The sequence below is a fragment of the Mirounga leonina genome, unplaced genomic scaffold, assembly GCF_011800145.1.
Source record: "Mirounga leonina isolate KUSES-001 unplaced genomic scaffold, KU_Mleo_1.0 Mir_154, whole genome shotgun sequence".
NCBI classification, from domain to species: domain Eukaryota; kingdom Metazoa; phylum Chordata; class Mammalia; order Carnivora; family Phocidae; genus Mirounga; species Mirounga leonina.
Window position 1 is genome coordinate 24,609,756 of NW_023270389.1, and position 24,846 is coordinate 24,634,601.

The 24,846-nt window shown below is 57.2% G+C and overlaps 1 protein-coding gene across 3 annotated transcripts; it reads left to right on the top strand.

Moving 5' to 3' along the window:
* Positions 1-290: 290 nt before the first annotated feature.
* Positions 291-19,692, top strand: SLC45A3 (solute carrier family 45 member 3). 3 transcript variants are annotated; one of them, XM_035010211.1, is made up of 5 exons: positions 291-349; positions 12,918-13,293; positions 14,138-14,920; positions 15,604-15,869; positions 17,995-19,692. In XM_035010211.1, exons 2-5 carry the CDS (start codon positions 13,122-13,124, stop codon positions 18,430-18,432), a joined length of 1,659 nt encoding a protein of 552 aa, XP_034866102.1. In that variant the 5' UTR covers positions 291-349; positions 12,918-13,121; the 3' UTR covers positions 18,433-19,692. The 3 variants fall into 3 exon arrangements, with proteins under 3 accessions (XP_034866102.1, XP_034866103.1, XP_034866100.1); XM_035010212.1 differs by lacking the exon at positions 291-349 and adding an exon at positions 7,775-7,859; XM_035010209.1 differs by lacking the exon at positions 291-349 and having other exon boundaries at positions 12,370-13,293.
* The last annotated feature ends 5,154 nt before the right edge of the window (positions 19,693-24,846 follow it).

Here is a 24,846-nt window from a genome sequence, read left to right on the forward strand (position 1 = left end):
GAGCGGCGAGGGGGCGGTGCACGGCCCTAGGTAATGACAGGGCAGTCGGGGAGCCACGCGGGGGCTGCCCGTCTCGGTGGCGGCTACAAAGACCGCTCCGAGACCGCCCGCTCTTTCCCCCCGGGGACCAGCCCCACCCCTCCCCAGCCCTCGCGCACCCCCCACCCCCGCCCCGCCTCGCCCCGCCCCGCCCCCTCCCGCAGCCCCAGCGCGCATGCTCTCTCCCCCCGCCGAGCCACCTGGAGATTTAAAAGCGGCCGGCTGGCGCGCATTGGGAGGAGGCGGGGTGGGGGGCGGGGGACGGGCTCGCACGCGCCGGCCCCGGGTGACAGCCGCACGCCTCGGCCAGGTAGGCGCGCGCCCCCTCTTCTCCCGGGGGAGGGGACCCCCGGCGCGGGGGAGCGAGCGGCGCCGCGCGGCCGAGCTCTGCGGGGTGGCGTGTTCTGCGCCCCGCGGGACTCTCGGGGGAGGTGGCGGGCCCCGGGCGCGCCCCCCTGTCCTGCCGCTCGGTCCCCGCGGAGCGGGGCTTTCTTCCGCGGAGGGCGGGCTGGGCTGGAGCGCCGGGTCCCCCCGCTGTCCCGCGGCGGGTGGCCGGGGAGCGGGCCCTCCCGGGAGCCCGGACCGGGCAGACGGCGGGCGGACCGGCCGCTCGCTCCCGTTGCAGCTTCAGCGTCAGAGTTTTCTTTGGAAAGTTGCATTTATTTTCTTCCCTTGTCTCGGCTTCACCGGAAAGGGACGGGATGAGTCACCGCGGCGCGCACAGTCCGGGGCTGGGGAGCCGGGATGCCGCGGGGTCCCCGGGCTCGGGCCAGCTTGCTTGGGCTGGAGTGCGGGGTTACGGAGGGCGGGAGAGGTGACCGAGCGCTCGCGGACGTTAGTCTTGGGGCCGGGCTCTGGGCAGAGAGTTGAGGCTGGAGTGTGAAGGTGTGTGGGTTCCTCTGCCCCCTGCCCCGCCGCCTCGGTCATCCTTCGGGGCGCGGGGGGAGAAAAGGAGAGGCCCTTTTCTCCGCGCCTCCCGGGGCCCTCAGGTAGGGAAGGTGACAATGCAGAGATCAGCAAACAGGTGTGATGAGATGGTACCTGGGCATCCGCTATGGCTTCTCGGGGCTCTGGGCTTAGGCAGCCGCATGGCCTGCTGGAGAAGCTCCCGGGGACCTGCGGCGTTTTTCCGGAGTGAGAGCCAGTCCTTCCCATAGTCTCCTGTTCCCCTCAAGCGCAGGAACGCCCCTGTGACTTGCTTTTGCCCTTGACCTCTGAATCAGCTTCCATCTTCCTCACAGACACTCTTGACTTGCTCAGCTTTTCCTCCTCCCCCCGGGCTACTCCTGCCACCCTGCTTCCTCCTTTCTCCAGGGGCCAGAGTTGGGGCTAGGGAGGGGTTTGGCACCGGGGGTACCTGGTGAGGACTTGCCCTTCAGCTGTTACACAGACCTGATCCCAGTGGAGCGGACACTAAGAATAGCCCAGCTGCTGTTTTGCTGCCCTGCAGCCTGCAGCCGGGCATAGCCCGTGCCCCGGGGCCCAGAGCCACCCTTATTGCGCTCCTGGAAGCCTTGCTCAGGGGTGGGGGTGAGGCCCTGGGGGGCCTCTGGCTGCCTTTCCTGATGCACCTAGCAGATCTCCTTTCAGAACGAGACAGCCTTGGTGTGGGGCTCACCTGCCCAAGGCTTGGGGAGCGGACTGGCACAATGGGGTAGGGAGGGGAGAGCCCATGAGGGACAGGCTGGAAGGGAAGCCTGGGGAAATGCACAGAGCAGCTTCTCCTAGGGAGGGAGTGCTCCGGTATTTGAGGTCACAGGCCCTTCTGTTGGATGGGTCCCATCCCCTCATTCCTCCCTTATCTCCTCCCCCCAGGCCTGTCATAGAGCCAGGACTCTGTTTTTCTAAAAGTGCTCAGAAAAATGGAGCTTGAGTCAGCAGGATGAGTCTGAAGAGAAAAATACAGCTGTGGCTGAATGTACAGCTGTGGACATACAAGCCCCAGTTGGAGTATGTGTGTGGGGTGTGTGAGGGGAAGTTTCCCTGGGTACTCATGCAGGCTGTGGTGAACTCCCCTGTCCCTCCTGGCTCTCGGGTTATCCCGGAGGGGGCGGGGGAGGAGGAACCGCTCAGTGATTCTTGGTGGCCCACCCAGGTCCTTCCAGGCCGCCAGGTGGTGGCGGGATGGTGTGGTGTCCCCCCTCTCAGCCTGGGCAGGGCTCTGGAGGAACAAGGCAGAAGGGTGGGGATGGTCTGAGGACTCGGAAGGTGAGATTAAGTACTATAATTTGGACCATTAGAGCCCGACAACACAGCATTATGGGTAAGGACCTAGATGGGCAGAAAGACAGGCTTTCTATCCTGGCTGTTCTACTCGCTGTGGAATGTTGGGCAAGTTACTGAACGTCTTCAAAGCCTCCGTATCCCTGGCTGCACAATGGAGCTGATAATAATAATGATAATACGTTACAGCTCTTTTTTAAATTAATTAATCAATTTATTTAGGTAAGCTCTACACCCAATTTGGGGCTCAAACTCAGGACCCCGAGATCAAGAGTTGCATGCTCTTCCGGGGCCAGGTGCCCCGTACCTTTTTTTGTTTCTTAAATATAAATAGCTGATTGTATGTGTAATATATAAAATATGAAAAGTGTAGAGCTTTATTAAATCATGCATACAGAGCACTGGACTTTGTGCCTTAGGTAATAAGTGGTCAATAAACGTTAGCTAGTACTTACTGTGTCTATCACCCAGGACCGAATGGACAGCAGCCCCTAGCCTGGGACTCTCTGCTTGGGTTCTGCTCTTGTATCTTTGGGAGCAAGGTCTCCCGGACCTTGGGGAGTCTGCATGACTAGTGAATAGACTGGCCTCCAGCACCCAGGTGCCCGAATTTCAACGCCATTTCCTCTTGCACAAGTTACCTCACTTCTCTGTGCTTCACCTTCCTCCACTATAAGGTGAGGATAATAGTACCCACCTCACCGTATTGTGAGGATTAAAGGAGCAGATGCAGGTGAAGCTCAAGCACAGCAGGGGTGTGTAAAAAGAGCCTGATCAATGTCAGCGGCTGTTATTTGGTGACAATGGAGGCGGTCTTTGTGGTTTATGCTTAGAAACCAGAGTTTCTGAGCCGGGGAATTAGACCATATATAACTATATGTAAACTGTGAATGACCTACTTGCTGTTGAACCTGTGGTCTAGTGCAAAGAACACACCAGGACTGGACATCCTGGTCTCTCCTCCCTCAATACTGTGTGTGACTTTTTTTTTTTTTTTAAAGATTTTATTTGTTTATTTGAGAGAGAGAGAATGAGAGAGAGCGAGTACATGAGAGGGGGGAGGGTCAGAGGGAGAAGCAGACTCCCTGCCGAGCAGGGAGCCCGATGGGGGACTCGATCCCAGGACTCCAGGGACTCCAGGATCATGACCTGAGCCGAAGGCAGTCGCTTAACCAACTGAGCCACCCAGGCGCCCTTGTTTTTTAATCAGTCCGGAAACCCATGCCCTGCCTGTCTCCTCAAGGTGGAAGAGAATACCAGGAGGTAATAGAGGTGAATATGTATCTTAAAAGATTAAGAGGCTTCTATGCAGATGGGTTATTTGCTGTGATTTTTAGGGAAACTATATGAGGAGGAGGGGGCATACTGAAGTCAGGGTTCTGCTCTGTCTGCCCCCCCACCCCCACCCCTCCGCCCCAGCCCTTGGGCTGCATTGCTTTCTGATAGCCAGAAGAAAAACCCAGCCTGGCTTTCTTTGAATAGTCAGAGGCCCTGTTTGCTGGACAGCAAGGACAGAGGCTGGACCAGTTGGTACCAGGCCCAGCGTCTCGAATGCTGATGGCACTTGACCCCCAGCATCAGAGCTGCCGTGTGGAGCTTTGTCTAGTGTATTAAGTGTCCCTGCTGGGGGGGCGAGGGCTGACCGAGCCATCACGGGATGGTCCTGATATCTGGCCAGAACTTCCTGTTTAATCCCTTTTCCTACTATGAGGTCTGTGTTTCCTCCTCCATGGGAAGAAGTCCAGTTTTGCCACTGACCCTGAATGACTTGTAGGGCTTCTCGCCTCTTATATCGGAGACGGGCCTGCCTCACCTGTTGGCCGTGGTGTCTGAGTCTGTAAAATGGAGAGGATGGTATTTTCACCTTGCAAGGTTACAGTGAGGATTACATGAGATAGGCATGTTTTGCAAAGTGCCTGCACAGGCCAGGTGCTCAGTGCATGGTTGTTCCCTTCTTTGTTAATTCTGGAGACCACTCTCTCTGGGAAGCTGGGATGAGCCAGCAAGAAAGGGGTTGGAGACCAGCCTCTGGTCCCCTGGACCCTCGTCACCAATTTCAGGCCAGACCCAATGCCCAGCCGGATAGTTGCCCTCAGGAGCAGCCAGCCAGAGACAAGTCCCTCCTTCCCGAATGCTCTTTGTTATGTCTCACCCCAACCTCTAATCTCGAGTATCCTTTGAGCTGGCACGAATAGTTTCCGAGCTGGAACCACACAGCCCATCCCTAGGGATGTGACAATCTAGTTTCCCACTCCTGGCGCTGGAAGGAGCTGAGCACCCGGTTACCTCGAGTGTGGCCCTGCCTGGATCCCTGGCAGGCTGGTCACGTTGCATCAGACCGGAATCCTGATTCAGCCTCTCCTGGAAAGTCTTCTGTTGAGCACTCGCCCTTCTAGGTCCTGGACGGGGACTGTGGTCCTTGCCTTCCGGGAGCTGAGGGCTAGTGGGGCAGGGGGGTAGGGAAAGAGGCCAGAAGGACCACTGGCAGTATGCAACCCTGAGGGCTGCCTGTTGAGCGCAGCAAGATTTGGAGGAAAGAGGGGATCCTTTTTTTTTTTTTTTTAAGATTGTATCTATTTATTTGACAGAGAGCACAAGGAGGGGGAGCGGCAGGCAGAAGGAGAGGGAGAAGCAGGCTCCCCAATGAGCAAGGAGCTGGATGCAAGGCTTGAGACCTGAGCCGAAGACAGACGCTTAACCGACTGAGCCACCTGGGCATCCCTGAAAGGGGGGATCCTTGACGGCTTGGGTTCTAGGGAGCCCTAGAGGAGATACGGGACTTGAGCTGGACAGGGGTCAGGGGAATGAGGAGGCATCCGGAGGAAGTAACTGGAGCATGGCAATACTTGGGAAGGAAAATCAGGTCCAGCACTGATAAATTCCCCCATCTTGGGGCCAGATCTGAGATCGAAACTCATTGGCATGATTTGGGGTCTGGTGTTCTTTCCACCATGCCTCACCGGGGAGGGGCCAGAAGGAGAGGGAGGTGTGTGTAGAAGTGCCAGGCTCCAGTGGCTGTGCTTTGTGGATATTTGCCCTTTTCTGCATAGTTCCGACCTGCTCAAGGTTCCGCAACATGGCTTCTTCCTCCAGGAAGCCCTGGGAGAGCTGGTCATGCCCTACACCTTAGGCCCGCAACTCTAGGGACTTAGGTCTTAGCACTGCCAAAGGGGGCTGCAGGCATTATCTCCACATCCCCAGCACCTTCACGGTGGGCTTGCCCGCAATCGGATCTCAGCGAGTGTTGGATGGGTGGGTGGGTGAGTGAGTGAGCGAGTTAGTTTTAGAGCTCTTTGACATTCCTTTGGGGGAGCTTAGGTTGCGTGCACTGAGGCATACTTCCTCCAAGGGTGGGCAAACTAGGACTCTTTAATAAAAGAGTCCTTTTTTGAAACCCCTTGCACCCTGCTCACTACTGAGTGACTGGGGTTTTGAGAACACATTTCCATAGGGCTGGCTCTGGCTCAGAGCCCTCTGATGATAAATAGGATTGGTCACAGACCGTAGGATATCAGGGCTGAAAGGGCCCGAGAGACCGTTGAATTCGAGACCTTAGAGGTGGGACATCGCAGAGCTAGGACCAGCATCCTGCTCCTACTCTCAGCCCGAGGTTCTGCTCGTCGGTAGGTCTGTCCAGACCCTCCATCCCCTGCCTCTTTTCTGTGTGCTTGCACCTCCTAAGGGAGGCGAGTCTGCAGGAAGGGGGCAAGGGTTGGCTGTGCAGAATGGGGAGAGCTGCCCGGCCTGGCTGACTGGCAAAGTTCAAATTCACTAGGAGGGAGGCTGTTCAGGTTTCACTTCACAGGGGCGGTAGGAACTGAGAAGGCAGCAGGGGGAGAGAACTTTCCAGCAGCCTGGAGGCTGTGCCAGTGTCCCCATTCTCCTGCCCACCCTGGACCGAGGGATTTCTTGGTACCCCTACCCCACTTTGTAGGGAACCATTTATTGTGGCCCAAGTAGAGAAAGAATTTACCAATTTCTGCCCGGAAATTGGAGTCCAGCTCTGGGAGGGAGTAGGGAAGAGGGCAGCTCTGCCCTCAGATGTCTCGGTTACTTGGCTCGGTTTCAGGGGGCCACTAACCCCTGGCACTCTGTTGTACTTCAGCAGTGTGTTGGCAGGTGGAGGATGGGGTAAGTGCACCTGGGGAGCCCTTCTCCACCTGGTTCCCCAGGGCCTCTCTATCATAGAAGGCTATGAAACCCCCCTCCCCAGTGCCATGTGGCCTTGGCAGTGAGCACTTAGTAGGCACCTGTCCAGGGAGAGCACCGTACCTGAGGCTGGGGGAGGGAGTGGGGTGGGGGGGCAGGTGGGTGTGAGATCACTTAGCTGTACGGTTGTAAAGAACCTTAGACGGTATGTAGGCTAGTTCTCATCTTACATGTGTGAGTCCATGGTAGGGGTGTGTGTGCGCGTGTGCGTGTGTAAAACGGCTTGTCCAGGCTCTACAGCAGCAAAAGCCACTGGAACTGGACTGGACTGTCCTGGTTCCCAGTTCAGAGCACTTGGCAGCATTTTTGAACGGTTGGAATTGGAGAGAGAGGTATGTCAGGTATCCAGCTCACGCCAGACACCTTCTGGACAGTTAGCGGGTGTCAGCCACTATGATTCCTGTCCCTGGGGGTGGGACCCGCCGTTGTCTCAGAACCGTGGGAGGTAGATTCCACCCTCCACTGGGTGCCTCAGCCCCGGGGCAGGTCCCCGCAGTGACCTCTCCTCACCTGTTGGGGCCAGCACCTGGGGAAGCATTTACATTCCTGGCATTCCTCTTGCCTCCGGGGGCGGGGCGCCAAAGCGGCGAGAGTGCTGGTGTGGGCGGCTCGAGGGTGTGGGGAATGCTACCCGAGAAGAAAGGCCGCTAGCCGCCCCCCTCTGATCCCTGCTGCTGCTGTTTGGGATGGAGAGAGCCCTCCGCCAGGTTTCTGGGCTGGGGAGGGGCCGCCAGGAACTTGCGCAAGCTGTCTCCAGGGGCTGGATCGTATTCATTTCCGTGTCCTCGCCTGGCAAATGGGTGTACTCGTGGTACCCGCCTCATGCGGGGTCGGGAGGGCCCCTGCCCAGGTCACCTGAGTGGGGGAGTTGGCACACGCAGACCCGGATCGGGCTGCCACCACCAGGGGCTCGCTGCTGAACCCGCCAGGGTGAAGAGGCTGGCGGCCCCTGGGGTAGAAGAGAGCTCCAGGGTGAAGAGGGCACTTGGTTCGGAGGGCACTTGGTCAAGGTGACCCAGTGTGACCTTGGGTCGCCACTGTTCTCAGAAAGGAAGTCTGGGAGGTCACCGCCCGGAGTCAGATGTGTGTCACTATGGGATTGCCAGGTGACCCCTTGGGAAGGTGCTTCACCTCCACTTAGGCTGGCCAGGACCGACGGGCCAAGGTGAGGGTCAGACCAGCCCCAGAACTCCGGTCACTGGATTGCAGAGGGGTGGGGAGAAGAGAGTGGGCTCCCGGGGACTGCCCGCCCCGCCCTTTCCCCTCCCCTCCCCCCAACCTCTTCACATTTGTTTCCTTTCAGAAGCTGGGCTGGAGCTCTCAGACAGGGCAACAAAAGCAACTTTCCTCCAAGCCACTGCCACCTGTTGGGTTTTCACACATTGGGGGTGAGTGGGGGGAGGGAGCCATTGCCCCTTTCCCAGTGTCTGCGGTGTGCCCCCTCTGCCCCCCAGGGCCTGGGATTCTCTGTGCTGCCCGAAGTGACAGGGCTCAGGAGCCGGAGGGGGTGGGGGGCCTGCGGCAGCTGGAAGGGGAATTGAGTGGGAAGAGGCCGGTGCTGGCGGCCGGGAGAGAGTTTGATGGATTACTCTGCAGGCCCAGAGGTTTCTCCCTAATCCCCCTTTGTGTCCAGGCCTGCAGCCCCCTCACTCTCTCTGACAAGCTGCTAAGCAGAAGGCTTCCAGTCCGAGTGAAGAAAAGGCAGCGCAGCAGGGCGAACTCCAAATCCCTGGCCTCTGGGCCCTGGGGGAGGCAGCAGCTAGGGAGCGAGTCTGGGGTGGGGGCGGGGGTGGGGTCCTCCTCCCCTCTGTCCAGCCCTTCTTCTTTCTGACAGTTCCCTCGAGGTGGAGAGGCTGCATTCTGAGCAGAGTGTTCAGGTGTCTGGGGGAGCCCTGCAAAGCGTGGGCCTGGGGTATTTCTGCAGATCACTGCCTTTTTTACAGCGGGGCGTGGCGGGGGGAGAGCAGACCCTCACTTCTTTGGAAGTTTGAGCCCAAGAATCAAAGACTGAATGTGGGTAGGAAGGCACAAACCGGGCGCAGTCTCCTCCTGTGCGCGTCCCCCCGCCCCCCCAGGTGCCCAGGTCCCCGACCCCCCCTCCGACCGGGGGCTGTAATGGGGGTGACTGCCTCACAAGGATGCTCCTTTTCAGGTCTCCTGGCTGGCCAGCACTGCCTCTTTCTGGGGCGCCCCAGGGCCCCACGAGGGCAGAGCTCATTTCGGGAGTGCAGTGTGCTAGGTTTCACCGCGTAAGGCCAAGGACATTGGTCCTCTGGGACTGAGGCAAGGGGTTGGGTCACAGGGATGCGGGGCTGGTGAGCCCCCAGCCCTCTTGCCTGCCCCCAACCTAGAGGGCCTGGGGAGAGCTCAACGTGGCATGAGATCCTAGGATCCAGGCCGGTGTGGAGGAATGGGGGTTCCCCCCCCCTTTCTGCAGCCTCGTAGCCTCCACCTGGGGGTTTCTCCTCACCCGCCCTCCTGGCAGCCTCCCGTGGGGTGTGTGTTGGGGAGATTGGCCAAGAGTGACCCCACCCCCTTTCTGCAGCTGAGTCATTATTCCTGGAGGGAACCCCCCCACCCCGTTTCCTTCTCTGCGGGAGGGGCCGCCTGGGGGCTGTGAAGGGTAGAGGAGCGTGTGAGAAAGCCGGGCCGGCTTTGTGAGTGTGGAGGGAGGACGCAGGGTCGCCGAGCTGCTGGGGTCAGGGTGGGGGCCGCGGCGTTTGATGTGCCTGGGCGGGGTGGGGGGACGCCGGCCTGCATAAAGAGCCCATAGAATTGCTGCCTGACACTGGCCCGCGGCGGGGCTGCCCCCAGCCCGGCTCCTCCGGCCTCTGTCTGTCAGCAGAGGGAATCCGCTCCCCCCAGCTCCACCTCGGGCGTGAGGGTGGCAGTCGCCCCTTTGAAAGCCCTCAAAGGCCTCTTTATGCGTCCCTCTGACCCTCCCTTCCCGTAGGGAGCTACCAGAAGTGGGCTCTCGCCTTTCCTCCCACCTTCTTCACTCGGTCTTTTGAATTTTGGAGAATGTTCAGGCCAAGTTTGTTCTCGCTGCTCAGTTTCATTGCCCCGTGCTCGCCTGTGGCCTAACCCAACGTGGGGCATCCCGGCCCGAGGGCCTGTGCCGTCCCCTCACCACCTTTGAAACTTCAGGAGTTGCCCCCTCTGGGGGTCTGGCCAGGGTTTCCCGAGTGGGGGTGGGGATGGGAGCCCCTTCGGTCTTTCCCATCTCTTCCACCGCCCACCCCCACCCCCACGCTGCTTTCAGCCATGCATTCTATGGGTAGACGTTTCCCAGGCCCCTTGCGCGAGGGTGGGCGCTGGAGGGTTGGGAGGGTTGCCCACAGGGCTCCTGCTCTCTGGGGCTGGGCTCGCTGACCGGGCCCAGTGTGCTTGGGTTCTGCTCCCCAGGGATGAGGAAAGATGGCCTGGGGCAGAGCTCCATGGAGGTTCCTGGAGGACTTGGGTTTCTTCCAGCCTTCTTGCTGTCCTGTCATTGGAGGACAGATACTTGGAACTTGAGAGGGACTTGTCCTCCCCAAGGCTGCTGTCCTTGCTGGAGGTCAGGCTACACTTCCCGCTTTCGGTACCTCCACTTCCCTACCAGGTGAGCCCCTGGAGGCCGGCTCTTCAGGTTGATCTTCTGTTTGCCAGACAGGCCAAGTGCTCTGGGAGCAGTGGGACAGGAGGATTTGAGTCAGAAGCCCCTCTGACAGCGGAGGGTACTGAGGTGACTTGAGCTCGGTTGGCTGCATCCCTGAGGAAGACAAGGGAGTGCCCCCAAATGGGTGCCGGCAGTCATCCGTCACTTAGAGGCTTTGGTGGGCAGCGTGCCCCCAGGCTGCAGGAGGGAGTGGTGGCCACGAAGGGGTGTGGGGTGTGGGAACCGCTTGCTCCCCCGCCCCTCTGGGCCTGGGCACCGGGCAGGGCGTGGGCTTCTGTGATCGCGCCCCGAGGTGCCGGCAGGTGGCCGGTTAGCACTGTGGGTGTCCTTTGTGGTGCCTTCCCCCTTGAGGACCCCAGAGTGGGGATGTCGTGGGTGAGACTGGGGCTCTGGGGAAGGCCCGGGAGTGCGGGACTTCCTTGGGCAGTTCTGGGCTGGGAAGAATCCACTCTAGGGGTGGCAAGAGGGCCCTGGACCTTGGGGCACAGTAGAAGTCAAAAGAGGGAGGACGGGCTCAGCAACCTAAGAAGAGAGGGGCACCGAGCTGGGCTTGGAGCCTGCCCACCTCCTTCCCAACTCCTTTCAGTGAATTCTTCACCTGGCCCAGCCCCCAGTTACCTGGTGCAGCAGCCGGGGAGGGGGCAGGGGGACGGCGGGAGAGAGAGGCAGCTAATGGGCTATCTGGACTGAAGGAGGATGAAGGGAAATTCCTCTCTGCACCCCCTTTCGTCTTCTTGTCTTTCTCATGGGCTCAGGAGGGTGTCCTGCCTCTTCCTGGGAGCAGGGGGCTGGGCTAGGGAAGTGAAGGAGGCAGGGGGGTGATGAGTGTTCTGCGGCAGAGCTCCGATTCACTTGAAACTACAGGGTGCAACAGGAGTTTGGGACTGTGGGCAGGTTGTGGGTGAGTCTGGGTCTGACAGTGTTTGCTCAGGGAGGATCTGGTTGCTTTACCCTCAGCAGGTGAGTGTCTAGGGCCTTGCCAGACTGAGGGTGGGGAGTAGAATGGGCTGGAAGCCTTTTGACCCGGAACCCCTCCCTCCAGGCTGGAGAGGACCCCTCTCTTGGTCTGTGTGCAGGCTCCTGCCTTCCTTGTGGGGGATGCTGTGGCAGGGGAGGGGCTTGGCTCAGAGACTGCCGTGTGGCCCCCTCCCAGCCCCTTTAGGGGCCCCGTGGCTCAGTATTTTATACTCCTCCCCATGCCACCCCCATAGGAGTCCATGCCCTTTCCCAAAGTGGATGGTCTGGGTCTGAGCAGAACTTGGGGGAGGAGGCTGCTGGTTGCCCAGCCTTCCTTTCTGGTCTGCCAGCTGCAAAGGCTTGGAAAGTGGTTATGGGACAAACACATCTTACCCTGGATGGGTGGCCCTCTGATTTCTCTGTGCCATATTTCAGAGAGCACCTACCACATGCTTCGTAGCACACAAGGCCCTGGGAGGCTGAGTGTTACTTGAAAAGAAGTTGAAGTGGCGGATGATGAGATGCTGAGATTGGAGGGGAGTGAAGGAGGGCTGAGGGTGCCCCAGGTGCCGGGTGGGGGAGGGGCCAGGGATGGGGGCCCTCTGGACTGTGGACCATGCCCTTGAGCAGTGCCCTTCCACGCATTTATGGGTGTGAAGGCAGTCCAGATTCCAGCCAGGAGTAGCATGAAGCTCTGTCATCACGTCTTTGGGATGAATGACAAGTTAGGGGACTCTTGCCTTTTCTCACGAAGGCCCACCTTCTATACTCCTCTTCGTGGCTGACTTGATTTTCCCTCTTTTGTGGTCACCCCTAAACAGAGCAAACTGTGTTGGGTCCTGTTGTCAGGAAGCAAGACCTGGATGCCGATTGCCTGGGGGTGGGGGGCGCAGGGTGGGGGCTCCCCCAGTCGGATCTCTATGCACAGGAGGCAGGCCTAGCAGGGAGGGCCGCGGGGACTTCTCTGCTGAGAATGGAGCCATTTGGGGAGCAGAGAAAGGCTGCCGGGAAAGTGGTGGGGCCTCCTGCCAGCCCCGGGTCACCAGGGTCATTATGGTTGCCACCAGCTGGTGCCGTTTTGTGCCCCCTGTGAGGCAGGGACCTGGGAACAGGCCCCACCATCCCGTGACACTTGGGCAATACACGTGGGAATGTTTCTTCCCCACGAACGTTGAGCGCGGAGAGAAACTCCAGGGAGAGGTTTGCAGGCCGAGGTTCCTCCAGGCGAGCCCTCTTTAAGTGGTTTCAGTGACAGGTTAAAACCCAACCCAACAAACCACAGCCTCCCCGCCCTTCCCCCCTTGTCCTTGTCCTTGGGGGCTCGGGTTCTGGTGGCTTGGGTTCTGGTGCAACGTGGCTTGTGGCCAGGCAGCGCCGCATAGGAAGTGCTATTCCTAACAAAGGGGAATTGAACAGCCCAGCTTTGGGACGAGGAGAGAGGAAGCAAACACACCAGGCCTGGCAGAGGGTCTCCAGGGGCACCTTGATAACAGGGCCTGGGGAACTGGGAATTCAGGTGGTTTGATTTTTTTTTTTTTTTTTCTTTTTCTTTTTTCCCTACCAGCAGGCAAGGGCAATGGCAAAGATATTCCAAAACAGAGAAAAACGGACATCTGTTTGGCTCTGGAGTGTGCTGAGGTTTAGAAATCATATTTACCTTATTAGTTATGTCAGCCTTAGGCTAATATTAACATGCATTTCCTGATTGGCAGTAAGGGGTGGCACGGTCGTCAGCCTGGGAGTGAACAGGATTCAGAGAACTCAGCGCGAATCCTGGAGGCCTGGTTGCCAGGATTTCACAGGCTGGGTTTGACTGTCCCTGTCCTCCCAGGATCCCAGGGATGAGCTATGTCCCCACCGAGGCAGCCCGCGACCACCGGCGTTTAGCGCGGGCTGAGCAGCCCGACCTGCACGGGAGGCTGGCAGACATGGGCTCCCAGCCGAGGCCGGGGCGGTTGGTGGCGGCGAGGAGGAGAGGCCCGGGCGTCCGGAGCGGGGCTGAGCATCGGCAGCTGTGGAGCGAGTGAGGCCCGCCATGGCGCAGAGGCTGTGGGCCGGCCGCCTGCTGCGGCATCGGAAAGCCCAGCTGCTGCTGGTCAACCTGCTGACCTTCGGCCTGGAGGTGTGCCTGGCCGCCGGCATCACGTACGTGCCGCCCTTGCTGCTGGAAGTGGGGGTCGAGGAGAAGTTCATGACCATGGTGCTGGGTGAGTCGCCACATCCTCCTTCCCTCCTGCTCCAGAGCCACGACGCCCAGGAGGCAGGGCCACAGTGCCTCTGCCCAAAGCGGGAGAGGTGGCTGCCGCCCTTCCTGAGCCCGTGGAGCCGGCGGGTGGGCACTGCTGGGCGGAGGGGGCGCGGTGGGCTGGGGCGGGGCGGGGGCGCCGCCCAACAGAAAAAGAGCACAGGGACAGTCCGTGGTCACCTCCATACCCCAGACCCCTGCACAATGCCGGGCGCATGGGAGACACTGCTCTTCACCTTTGTCCGGCCCGTTCTAATTCCTGTTACTCGTTTAATCCTTGCAACAGCCTTTGGGGTCCCCCGTCTTACAGAAGAGGTCCTGGAGGCCAGTGAGCGGTTGGGTGACTTAGCCAGGCTGGAGGGCTAGCTACGGATTACTAGGATCGGGGTCTCCCAGCCAGGGCTCTTTTTTACCCCTAGGGCCCAGAGTGGGCCCCTGACTGCAGATGTGTTCTGCAAAAGCCACAGAAGGCAAGTGGTCACCCTGGGGTGGCTCCCAGGATCACAGGCTCTGGGGTCGGACTGCCTGCTGAAACTCTGCCTCTTGCCCCCCACCCCCACCTGGGTGCCTGTGCTCAAGGCTCACTTACCAGTTGTTCGGTGCATCAGTTTGCCCATCTTAAGCTGGGGCGTTAGTGATCCTAGCTGCGAGGACTAAACTAGAGTCTGTGATGTACTCTGCACTGTTTCCAGCACGGAGGGGGGGTCCTGTATGGGATAGGATCGTGGTCATTTCCGTCCTTGTCCAGGAGCTTGGTCCCCCTTCCCCACGGCCCCTCCGGCTCATACGACGTGTCCTTCCTGCAGGCATCGGTCCAGTGCTGGGCCTCGTCTCGGTCCCACTCCTAGGCTCGGCCAGTGACCACTGGCGTGGGCGCTATGGTCGCCGGAGGCCCTTCATCTGGGCCCTGTCCCTGGGCGTCCTGCTGAGCCTCTTCCTCATCCCGAGGGCCGGCTGGCTGGCGGGGCTGCTGTGCCCGGACGCCAGGCCCCTGGAGCTGGCCCTGCTGATCCTGGGGGTGGGGCTGCTGGACTTCTGCGGCCAGGTTTGCTTCACCCCGCTGGAGGCCCTGCTCTCTGACCTCTTCCGGGACCCAGACCACTGTCGCCAGGCCTTCTCCGTCTATGCCTTCATGATCAGCCTCGGGGGCTGCCTGGGCTACCTCCTGCCTGCAATCGACTGGGACGCCAGTGCCCTGGCCCCCTACCTGGGCACCCAAGAAGAGTGCCTCTTTGGCCTGCTCACCCTCATCTTCCTCACCTGTGTGGCGGCCACACTGTTCGTGGCCGAGGAGGCAGCGCTGGGTCCGGCCGAGGTGGCGGAAGGGCTGGTGGTCCCCTCGGGGCCACACTGCTGGCCGTGCCACACCCGCCTGGCTTTCCGGAACCTGGGCGCCCTCTTTCCCCGGCTGCACCAGCTCTGTTGCCGTGTGCCTCGCACCCTGCGCAGACTCTTCGTGGCCGAGCTGTGCAGCTGGATGGCGTTCATGACCTTCACGCTGTTCTACACGGACTTTGTAGGCGAGGGGCTGTACCAGGGTGTGCCCCGGGCCAAGCCGGGCACCGAGGCCCGGAGACACTATGATGAAGGTAAGGCCTCAGCAGCGGGGGGGGGGGGGGGGGGGGGGGGGGGGGCGCTGTGAGAGCCCCCCCCTCCCCCCACCCAGGGACAGCCTGCCGTGTGTGCCGGCCTGTAGCTGTGCGTCTGGGTTCCCGATTTCCCTGTCAGGACCATGGGCCCCGTCTCCACAGAGCCTTGGGCCACGGAGAGTTTGCTCAGAGTCATTGCCCCCATTTGCCAGAAGAAAAGGCTAAGCTTAGTTGAGGAACAGGGGGGTAGGGCAGTCAGGGCCGGGTCTCGGTCTGCCTGGCCCCAACTTCAGTGTGCCTTCTGCACCCGCTGTTGACTCGCCACATTCCCGGGCCAGACCTTCAGCTCAGGCCGTCCCGAGCTCTGTCCCGGGGCCCACGGCAGAGCTGTCTTGGTGTTCCCTCACACCCTCTTAGAGAGCCAAGCACTAGGCCGGGCCCCCCCAAAAAACCCATAGAACGTCTCCTTGTGCCCTTAGCCAGAGGCTTTGGCCACGTCGTCTAAGGGCCCCGGAAGAGCCTCGGCTCGGGCTGCTGCAGCCGGACGGGGATGATGCGGGCGAGCAGCTCTGGTCCACACAGCGAGGCTTGGACGGCAGGTGCCCCCGGTCCTGAGCCCTCTCCGGGTGTATCGGGCCTCTTCCTGCTCCGGGGCTGACTTCCTCTTCTACCCCACCCCGCAGGGGTCCGGATGGGCAGCCTGGGGCTGTTCCTGCAGTGCGCCATCTCCCTGCTCTTCTCTCTGGTCATGGACCGGCTGGTGCAGCGATTCGGCACCCGGGCCGTCTATCTGGCCAGCGTGGTGGCCTTCCCTGTTGCTGCCGGCACCATGTGCCTGTCGCGCAGCGTGGCCGTGGTGACCGCGTCGGCCGCCCTCACCGGCTTCACCTTCTCGGCCCTGCAGATCCTGCCCTACACGCTAGCCTCCCTCTACCACCGCGAGAAGCAGGTACTCACACTGGCCGCTGGGTGGAGCGGGGGTGGAGGGGAGACGGAGGAGCCCCGAACGGATCGGTTGTCGGGCCAGAGACGTGCGGGAGAAGTCATTCTTTGATGCGAGAGGAAGCCCATGTAGCCCAGGGCCAGAGACGTGGGCTGCGGAAGGAGGATGTAGATTAGATTCTGGGAATGACTTCCTGGTGTCAGGACTATAAAGCACTCGAGTGGATGATTGCAGGAAATGCTAAAATCCTTCTTTGGGAATCCTGAAGAATCAGGCTAGCGGAAGCCCTCAGTCTGGGCTGGGTGGTTCTAGGCAGAGGCGGGGCGTGGGGAGGGGATGGGGGGGTGGGGCTGGGTCCGATGACCTCTGGGGCACCTGGCTCCAGCAGCCGGTGAATGGGGGTGGTCTGGTGTTGGTGACAGCTCTCTTTATTCAGGGAGGGGCATTGTGACCGACCCCTGTGCTGCTTTGTTCTCCAAGATGGGGAAGGCTCCTCACTACCCCTTCTCTTTCTGGTTTATCTTCTTTTTCTGCCTAATTCTCTCTTTTCTTTTCCTGCCTCACACCTTTGCCTCCGTCCCCTTCCCCCGCCCCCACGGCGGATCTCTGAGCCTGACGCACCTGACACCGCTCGCCTGGCCACTGTAAGTTGGGGGCCTCCTTCCTGCTTGGCCCCACACCAGCCAGCCCCTCCGGGGGCCCCGTTCTGTGGGCAGCCTCCTGACCAAAGCTGTGTAGTCGCCCTTGTGCCCTTCACTGGCCTCAGTGAGCTCAGCCCTGGGTCCAGAGCTCTGCCCGGAGGGTAAGAGGTTGGGGTGTCCTGAGGGAGGAGACGCAGGCCTGCCCTCGGAGAGCTTGCAAACAATAGGGAGGATGTGGCTGCCCCTTGGAGGGCATGAGTGATGTAGCAGAGAAATAGCTAGCTAGGAGGTGGGTAATTGAATAGGTAGCTGCAGGGGTGGGGGGTGTGGAGGGAGGGGCCAGGGTTTTGGTTGGGGTAGCCTGGTCCCCGAGGCCCCTGTCGGCACACTGATAACCTTCATCAGCCTCCATTCTGGTGCCGCCCCAGCTGTGGGCTTGGGGGCTGGTGTCCAGAGGCCAGGCGTGGGCATACCCACTCGCTTCGGGGAGCATGGCCGGACAGGTCCTCCCCTCGGACTGCCGAGCGAGTCTAGCCCTAGGGGCCTCTTGAGGGGGTGGCAGGCAGGGAGGACAGAGCCTGGGAGGCCCACTGGTGGCACACTTGGCCCCGTACATGGTGTGTACTTGCCTTGCCTCCTTCTGGCTGCACCAAGAGCTGTAGGCTTCCCTTCTGAGCTCCGCCACGGGTCCCAGTTCTAGCGCAGCCAACTCGAGAGCCCTTCCACGTGGGGCACTAGCAGGCACAGGGATGGGGGGATGAATTCTGGCCCTATCCTGAAATAGGGGCTTCTGGGCAGGGGCAGGCTACCCTGATCTAAGGCATATAGTGAGTAGGAAGCAAGAAGGGCTTCAACATTAGCACAGCTAGGCTAAAGGAGTCTGGAAGATTCTTCTCGCTCCTCTCTTCCTCCAGGCTGAGTCCTGTGGGCCTTCCCTGCCCTCATTCTGGGGCCATGGACCTCACAGTAGGGGCCTGGGACCTCAGTAAGAGCAGAGCCTCTCTCTGCGAGGTTGAGGCGGCTCTCCCAGGGCGAAGTGGTGGTGGTGGGGGGCAGGAAGTAGGAGGGTTAAGAGAGCCTGTGTGGGGGTTTGGGCCATCAGGGGCCCCACCTTTGGATTTTGTTCCTCTGTTCTTACACATCTCTCTTCTCACCTGTCTTCATTCTGTCTTCTTCCTTTACCTTGCGGTTCTGTTCTCTTCCTGACCTGCAGTCGGAGTTTGTCTGCTACTTACTGCTTCCAGGAGAGGCTAGAGGAGACCCAGACTTCTGAATTCAGATCTGTCCCCTCCCCATCCCCTGCCCCTGTGGGGCGTCCTAACTAGACCCAGACCAAGGAGGGTCTGCTTGGTTTTCTGACCTGCTGCACAGTTGTCATGCAGGCCCGTTGCCTGGTTTCTTCCAGCCCCCGGCGTGAATGCCAGGGGCTGTTCTCAGAGCTGGGGGGTCCTATGCTTGGATTCCTACCTATCCTTGTCCCCCTCTCCCAGGTTTTCCTGCCCAAATACCGAGGAGATGCCGGGAGTAGTGCCGGTGTGGACAGCCTGACGCCCAGCTTTCCACCGGGCCCCAAGACCGGATCCCCCTTCCCCAACGGACACATGGGGGCTGGAGGTAGCAGCCTCCTCCCTTCTCCTCCTGTGCTGTGTGGGGCCCCCGCCTGCGACAGCTCCATGCGTGTGGTGGTGGGCGAGCCGCCTGAGGCCAGGGTCATTCCGGGCCGGGGCATCTGCCTGGACCTCGCCATCCTGGACAGTGCCTTCCTGCTGTCCCAGGTGGCCCCGTCCCTGTTTATGGGCTCCATTGTTCAGCTCAGCCAGTCTGTCACTGCCTACATGGTGTCGGCCGCGGGCCTTGGTTTGGTGGCCATTTATTTTGCTACACAGGTGGTATTTGATAAGAGCGACTTGGCCAAATACTCGGTGTAGAGTCCTTCTGGCCCACCGAGGGAGGGTCGCAGGCCCTCCCCCACCCCCTCTCCGGGTCAGGGGCCTCCTAGCCTTCCAGTTTCTGTTGCTGCCAAAGTGGTGTGGCTCTCTGCTGCCACCCCGTGGTGGTGAGGTGCAGAGCTGCGCAGGTCGGGGCCTGGGGCTTCTCTCTCTCTCTCCAGTCTTCAGGGCTGGCTGACTGTTGGTCCAGACAGGCTTCAGTCTGGACTTCTACAGGGAGGCCAGAAGGGTAGGGCATTTCATTAGCTCCATGCACTGGAATGCAGGACTCTGCAGGGGGATTACCCAGGCAGGGTTAACAGCTAGTGTCCTGGTCAAGACTTAGCCAGAGAAGGGGTTTGGAGAGCAAGTAACCTCAACCATCTGGTGTCTCACCTCCAAGCCCCCTTATCCTATAGATTCCCTCCATGTTGCTCTTGCATGGAAGTTTCTAGTGTGAAACTCCGCAGGATTTGAGAATATGAAAGTTATTTGTGGGTAAGAGTCCGGTGGGGAGAGAGGAAGCCCCCTGGCCGCATAGCAGCATAGCACCGCCTTTCTCCCATCCCCCCACAACTACGTTTTATCAGGACATGGCTTGTTGGCCACTGTGTTGCCATCATAGGGACACAGGCCTTTAAATATTTAACTTATTTATTTAACTAAGTAGAGGGGTATCAATTCCCAGCTCTGCCATCTCGGTGTCTAAGAGGTGAGATCCCCGGTGGGCCCCGGGAGATGGCTGGTTTATTGGGCTGAGCAGTGCCAGAATCGTCTTCCCTTGGGTGATTGGTCTGGTCCCAAAACTGCCTAACCGAGGAGCTTGGAAGCTCTGCTTACCCAGCTAATACCCCAAATCCTGTTACCCAAGGCGGGGGGAGCTGGGGGTAAGTGGAGGGTGGGGCTCCAGGTCTCAGCAGCCTCCCTAGCCTCCCCTCCTCTCTTCGCCCAGCCTGCCCCCCACCCCCACTCCCCTTTGCTCTCTCTAGGGGCTGGGCTGATGAAGGAGCTGCCCACCCCCCACCTTTCCTACCTGGCTCCACAGCCCTCTCCCTGGGGCTGTTGCAGGACCAGAAAGAAGCACGGAATGTGGCTCCTTGAGCTTTTATCCGTCTCCGCCCCCAGGGCATACCTGTGCTTGGGGAATCTCGCACAGAAACTCAGGAGTACCCCCTGCCTGGGCTAAGGAAGTCTTATCTCTGGGGGGTTTAAGTGCCGTTTGCAATAATGTTATGTCTTATTTATTTAGTGGAGTAAATATTTTATACTGTATGTGAGCAATCAGAATATAATGTTTATGGTGATGAAATTAAAGGCTTCTTATATGTTTCATTGGCTTGTGTTTATCTTTCCTGATGGGGAAGGCTCAGATCTCTCTCAAATTACCCTCAGCTTCCTTCTCAATAGGGACCCTGTTTGGGCAGTTTCAGTTCCCAGTGTCACCAGCAGATGGAGCCATAGACCAGTACTCGTCCAATGTTTGGCGATTGGGCTTGGATGTGCTACCCCTTGGATTAGAGAGTTTGTTTGGGAATTTGGGGGTAGGGGGGCAGGAAAAACACGGAGTGCAGGAGAGTGGGGACATTTTCCTTCTCAAAGGGCTCACAATGTGGCCAAAAAGCTGGAACAAGCACCCTCGATCAACTACAGCAATAGGAAGTAGGAAGGAACCTGGCACGTGTAGGCTAGGATTTCAACATCACTGAGCCTTGGTTCCTGTCTCCTTCACCCTTCCTGCCAGGCTTAGGTCAGATTCAGAGTGTTCCCTGCCATGCCACCTCTCTCACCCTTCCAAACTTGGCTGGCCTTCCCATTCCGGATTCTTGTGGTCCATACAGTTAACACCATGTGCAGGACTAGCTTTTTATTTGGGGCACCTGCCTGGCTCAGTGGTTAGAGCATGTGACTCCTGATCTTGGGGTCGGGAGTTTGCGCTCCACACTGGGTGCAGAGATTACTTAAATAAATAAAAAAAAAATTTTTTTTTAAAGGACTAGCTTTATTTTTAAAATGTTCTATATTTTGGGTGCCTGGGTGGCTCAGTTGGTTAAGCGACTGCCTTCAGCTCAGGTCATGATCCTGGAGTCCCAGGATCAAGTCCCGCATCAGGCTCCCTGCTCGGCAGGGAGTCTGCTTCTCCCTCTGACCCTCCCCCCTCTCATGTACTCTCTCATTCTCTCTCTCTCAAATAAATAAATAAAATCTTAAAAAAAAAAAAAAGTTCTATATTTTATTCTAAATAAATACAATCTTTAAAAAGGTGGGGGGTGCCTGGGTGGCTCAGTCAGTTGGGCGTCTGACTTCGGCTCAGGTCATGATCTCAGGGTCCTGGAGCTCAGCGGGGGGTCTGCTTGTCCCTCTCTTCCGACTCCCCCCCCCCCCCCCAGTTTGTGCTCTCTCAAATAAATAAATAAAATCTTTAAAATGTTCTATATTTAACTTTTTATTATGGAAAATTTCAAACATAGATGAATAATGAGCCTGGTACAATGAACCCAATTTTAACAATTACTAACATTCTGCCATTTTATCTACTCTCCCTCCCCACGGTTAAATTGTTAAAGCATATGGCAGACACAATTTCATTTCACCTGTAAATACTTCAGCGTGTGTTTTAAGAAGTAGGACTTTTTAGCAACTTAATCACAGTACCATGAACATATCCAACAAACAGCAATTCCTTATTATCACTGATTAGCCAATCCATATATAATTTTCTCCAATTGCTCAAAAAATGGCATTTCACAGTTGGTTTGTTCAAATCAAGATCCAACCAAGATAAATTGTGTCTAGCGGCCATGTCTCTGGTTTCTTTTCAACTGTAACAATTTCCCTCTTTTTATTTATTTACTTATTTATTTTTTGCCATGCATTTGTGAAGAAAGAGTCATGTTTTCCTCCAGAATTGCCCATATTCTATATCGGGTTACTGTATCCTCAGTGTTATTGAAGATGTTCCTCTTTCCTTTTTTTCCCTTTGAGCTGGTGACAAGATCCAGAGGCTTGATTAAATTCAGATTTGATTGTCCCATCATAAGGACACAGGCCTTTAAATATTTAACTCATTTAAATTTTTTTTTTTTAAGATTTTTTATTTATTTGCGAGAGAGAGAATGAGAGACAGAGAGCATGAGAGGGAGGAGGGTCAGAGGGAGAAGCAGACTCCCCGCCGAGCAGGGAGCCTGATGCGGGACTCGATCCCGGGACTCCAGGATCATGACCTGAGCCGAAGGCAGCCGCCCAACCAACTGAGCCACCCAGGCGCCCTATTTAACTCATTTAACAATAGCTCTCTATACTCCTACATAATTTTGAAGCAGATTTCATTCCATTCATTCATACTTCATTCTTGAGTACTTCAGAATGTTTTTTTTTTTTTTTTAAGATTTTATTTATTTATTTTAGAGAGAGAGAGTGAGAAAGAGCATAAGAGGGGAGACGGTCAGAGGGTGAAGCAGACTCCCCATTGAGCAGGGAGCCCGATGCGGGACTCGATCCCGGGACTCCAGGATCATGACCTGAGCCGAAGGCAGTCGCTTAACCAGCTGAGCCACCCAGGCGCCCTCAGAAGGTTTTTCTACAAGATAAGGACTTTCAAACAAAAAATACATAGCCACATTACTATGATCAGACCAAAAAATAATTTCTTAGTGTAATCAAACATCTAGTGTTCACATTTCCCTGTCCCATAATTTTGTATAGTTTTTGCTCAAATTGGAACCTAAATAAGTTCCAGATGTTCCAGTTGGTTGATGTGTCTCCTAGATCTCTCGTAATCCGCAGGTACCTCCGCAGTTTTCATTTTTTTTCCTTGTCATTTCTTAAAGAAACTGGGTTGTTTTCCTATAGATCATCTACATTTTGCAGATTACATTCCCAGAGTGACATGTCACATGTTACTGCCCCTGTATTTTCTGTAAATTGGTAATTAAAGTCAGAGACCAGATCAGATTTGATTTGTTTGTTTTTGTAAGAATACCTAATAGATGTGTGTACTTCCTTAGAGGGGAGCACGTAATGTCTGCTTGTCTTTCTTTTTTGATGTTAGTAGTCACTGATATCTTTACTTATACCCATTATCTCATAGGCAGTGGAAAATTATATTTCTTCAAAAAGTGCTTGACTCTTTCCTTGTATTTACCAGTTTTCAAAATAATGAATGGATTCCCTAACTTCCCTGATGATGCCGGAGAGGTCTGTTCCCTTAGTGTCATTATGTGTTAATGGATTTAGACATATTTGATGTGCTTTGGTCCTTTGCAGATGTTGTTCATGCCTGTATCACTCCTACTGTCGGCCAGTGGGAGCCTCTTCAAGTTGATTTCTTTTTTTTTTTAAAGATTTTTTTAAATTTATTTATTTGACACAGAGAGAGAGAGAGTGAGAGAGAGAGAGCACAAGCAGGGTGAGCAGCAGGCAGAGGGAGAGGGAGAAGCAGGCTCTCCGCTGAGCAGGGAGCCGGATGCGGGGCTCGATCCCAGGACCCTGGGACCATGACCTGAGCCGAAGGCAGACGCTTAACAACTGAGCCACCCAGGCGCCCCCAAGTTGATTTCTGAGTCCTTTTGACACCATCTTATTTGGTCCTTGAGAGCTTCTTTGCTTTCGGGCATGACTAGATGTCCAGGCTTATCTTGTGTATTTCCTGCTACAGACTCGGAAGGAGCTATTTCTTCTAAGGGTCTCTGATTGCTTTTTGTGGGGTAAGGTTTTTAGAGATAAGATCTGCTACAGGGGTGCCCATTACTGGGTATGTCACTGGATTTAGGCCTTTCCAGTGGATAAAGCTGGGAAATTTTTTTAAAACGTAAACACATTGTGAGTTTATACTGATACTTCCAATTCAATTTCAAGACTGTAAACACAAACACACACACACACACACACAGAGTTTACTTCTCTAATTTCTCTCACACTGGAACAGGCCTGGCCCAGAGGCTTTTAGTGTCTGCTTGTGTGTGTGGGATGTGGGAAAAAGCAAGTAAGAACCACCAGTCAACCATCAATGTCAGCCTGTCTGCCGCCAGAACATTGAACCTGGCCCACTGGGCCGGTAGCCCTCCCCCTCGCTGGTCCAAACCGTTTCCGAGTACGCCAGAGGAGACGGGGAACGCTCGGGGAACAGGAAGCCGGGGCTCACCCAGGCTTTTCTAACACAGGCTTTTGATGTCTGGGACCAGCTACGCTAGCTCACGGGCACTGGGGCCTTGTGTTGGTAGTTCCTCAGGTTTTCAGCTACATTCCTCATGGAAACACCAATTTGCTAAGGACAGGGGAGGAGAGAAGCAGGAAGAAAGGGGACTCTGGAGAGGAGGAGGAGGCCGCCAGTAGCCTCAAAGACCTCACAACGAAGGAACATGCTAGGGAGTCCTGTCCACGTGGGGTCTCAGACAAGCGCAGTCTAGCTTGTGCCCTTAAAGACCATTGAGGGGCGCCTGGGTGGCTCGGTCGGTCCCAGGATCCAGGGATCGAGCCCCGCGGCGGGCTCCCTACTCAGTGGGGAGCCTGCTTCCCCCATCTCCCTCTGCCTGCCGCTCCCCCTGCTTAGGCTCTCCCTGTCAAATAAGTAAATAAATAATCTTTTAAGAAAAAAAAGAAGACCCCTGAATTTAGGTGAGAAGAACAAGCATCTGTGAATCAAATGTACCAATATGTATGAGGCAGGGTATGAGTGGAAAATGCAGAGCAGAAACCGGAGAGTCTAGAGGAAGGGAAAAATAAGATCTCTTCTGTGGTCGAGAGAGGAAGGGTCGGACTACTCCACAGCCTGTTCTGGCCCCATCAGGCTGGACCCTGCCCATCTCCCAGAGAGAGATGGAGCCCGGGTCCTAGCTTGTGGTTTGAGCCTGGGAATCGGAGAAAGGGGGACGGGGGTGGGGTTGGGTCAGGGGTGCCCCATCCTTTGTACCTTCGCGGGTCTTCTTTCCAGCCTGGGGTGCCTGTGGTTGCTGGGCCAGGTATAGTGGGATGGGGAAGCAGGGGGAGTGGAGTGGGGAACAGCCGGTGGGCAGCTGGGGTCTCGGCTTACTTGTGCGTTTGGGGAAAAAACCCTCGGTTTCCAGGGTCCAATTTGATTTCAGCAACCTGGCCGTCTCGTCGGCACTGGCTGGAGGACCGTTTGAGGCAGGGACTTTCTGACACCCAGCACTGTCACTGGATGTCTGCCCACATTAGGAGGCATGCCCTGGTGACAGGGTCGCCTGACCCCGGTCTGCCCCTTACCGGCATTTGACCTCTCCATCATTCTGTGCCCGGTGCCCCCACTGCCCCAGAAACTTTTGAGCACTTTATGGTCCCCAGGTAATGTTCTCTCCTCCTTTTCACCAAATAGTATTTGTCCACCTTCCCATATGCCGGAGCCTATGTTAGCCCTGGGGTTGTGCTGCCGAAAGACAGGGTGGCAGCTCAGATGGG

Excerpts from the sequence above, each read along its gene's own strand:
- SLC45A3 (XM_035010211.1), top strand. The coding sequence starts at position 13,122 with ATGGCGCAGAGGCTGTGGGCCGGCCGCCTGCTGCGGCATCGGAAAGCC. Across the intron at positions 13,294-14,137 it reads GTTCATGACCATGGTGCTGG|GCATCGGTCCAGTGCTGGGC; the intron begins GTGAGTCGCCAC and ends TCCTTCCTGCAG. Across the intron at positions 14,921-15,603 it reads CCGGAGACACTATGATGAAG|GGGTCCGGATGGGCAGCCTG; the intron begins GTAAGGCCTCAG and ends CCCACCCCGCAG.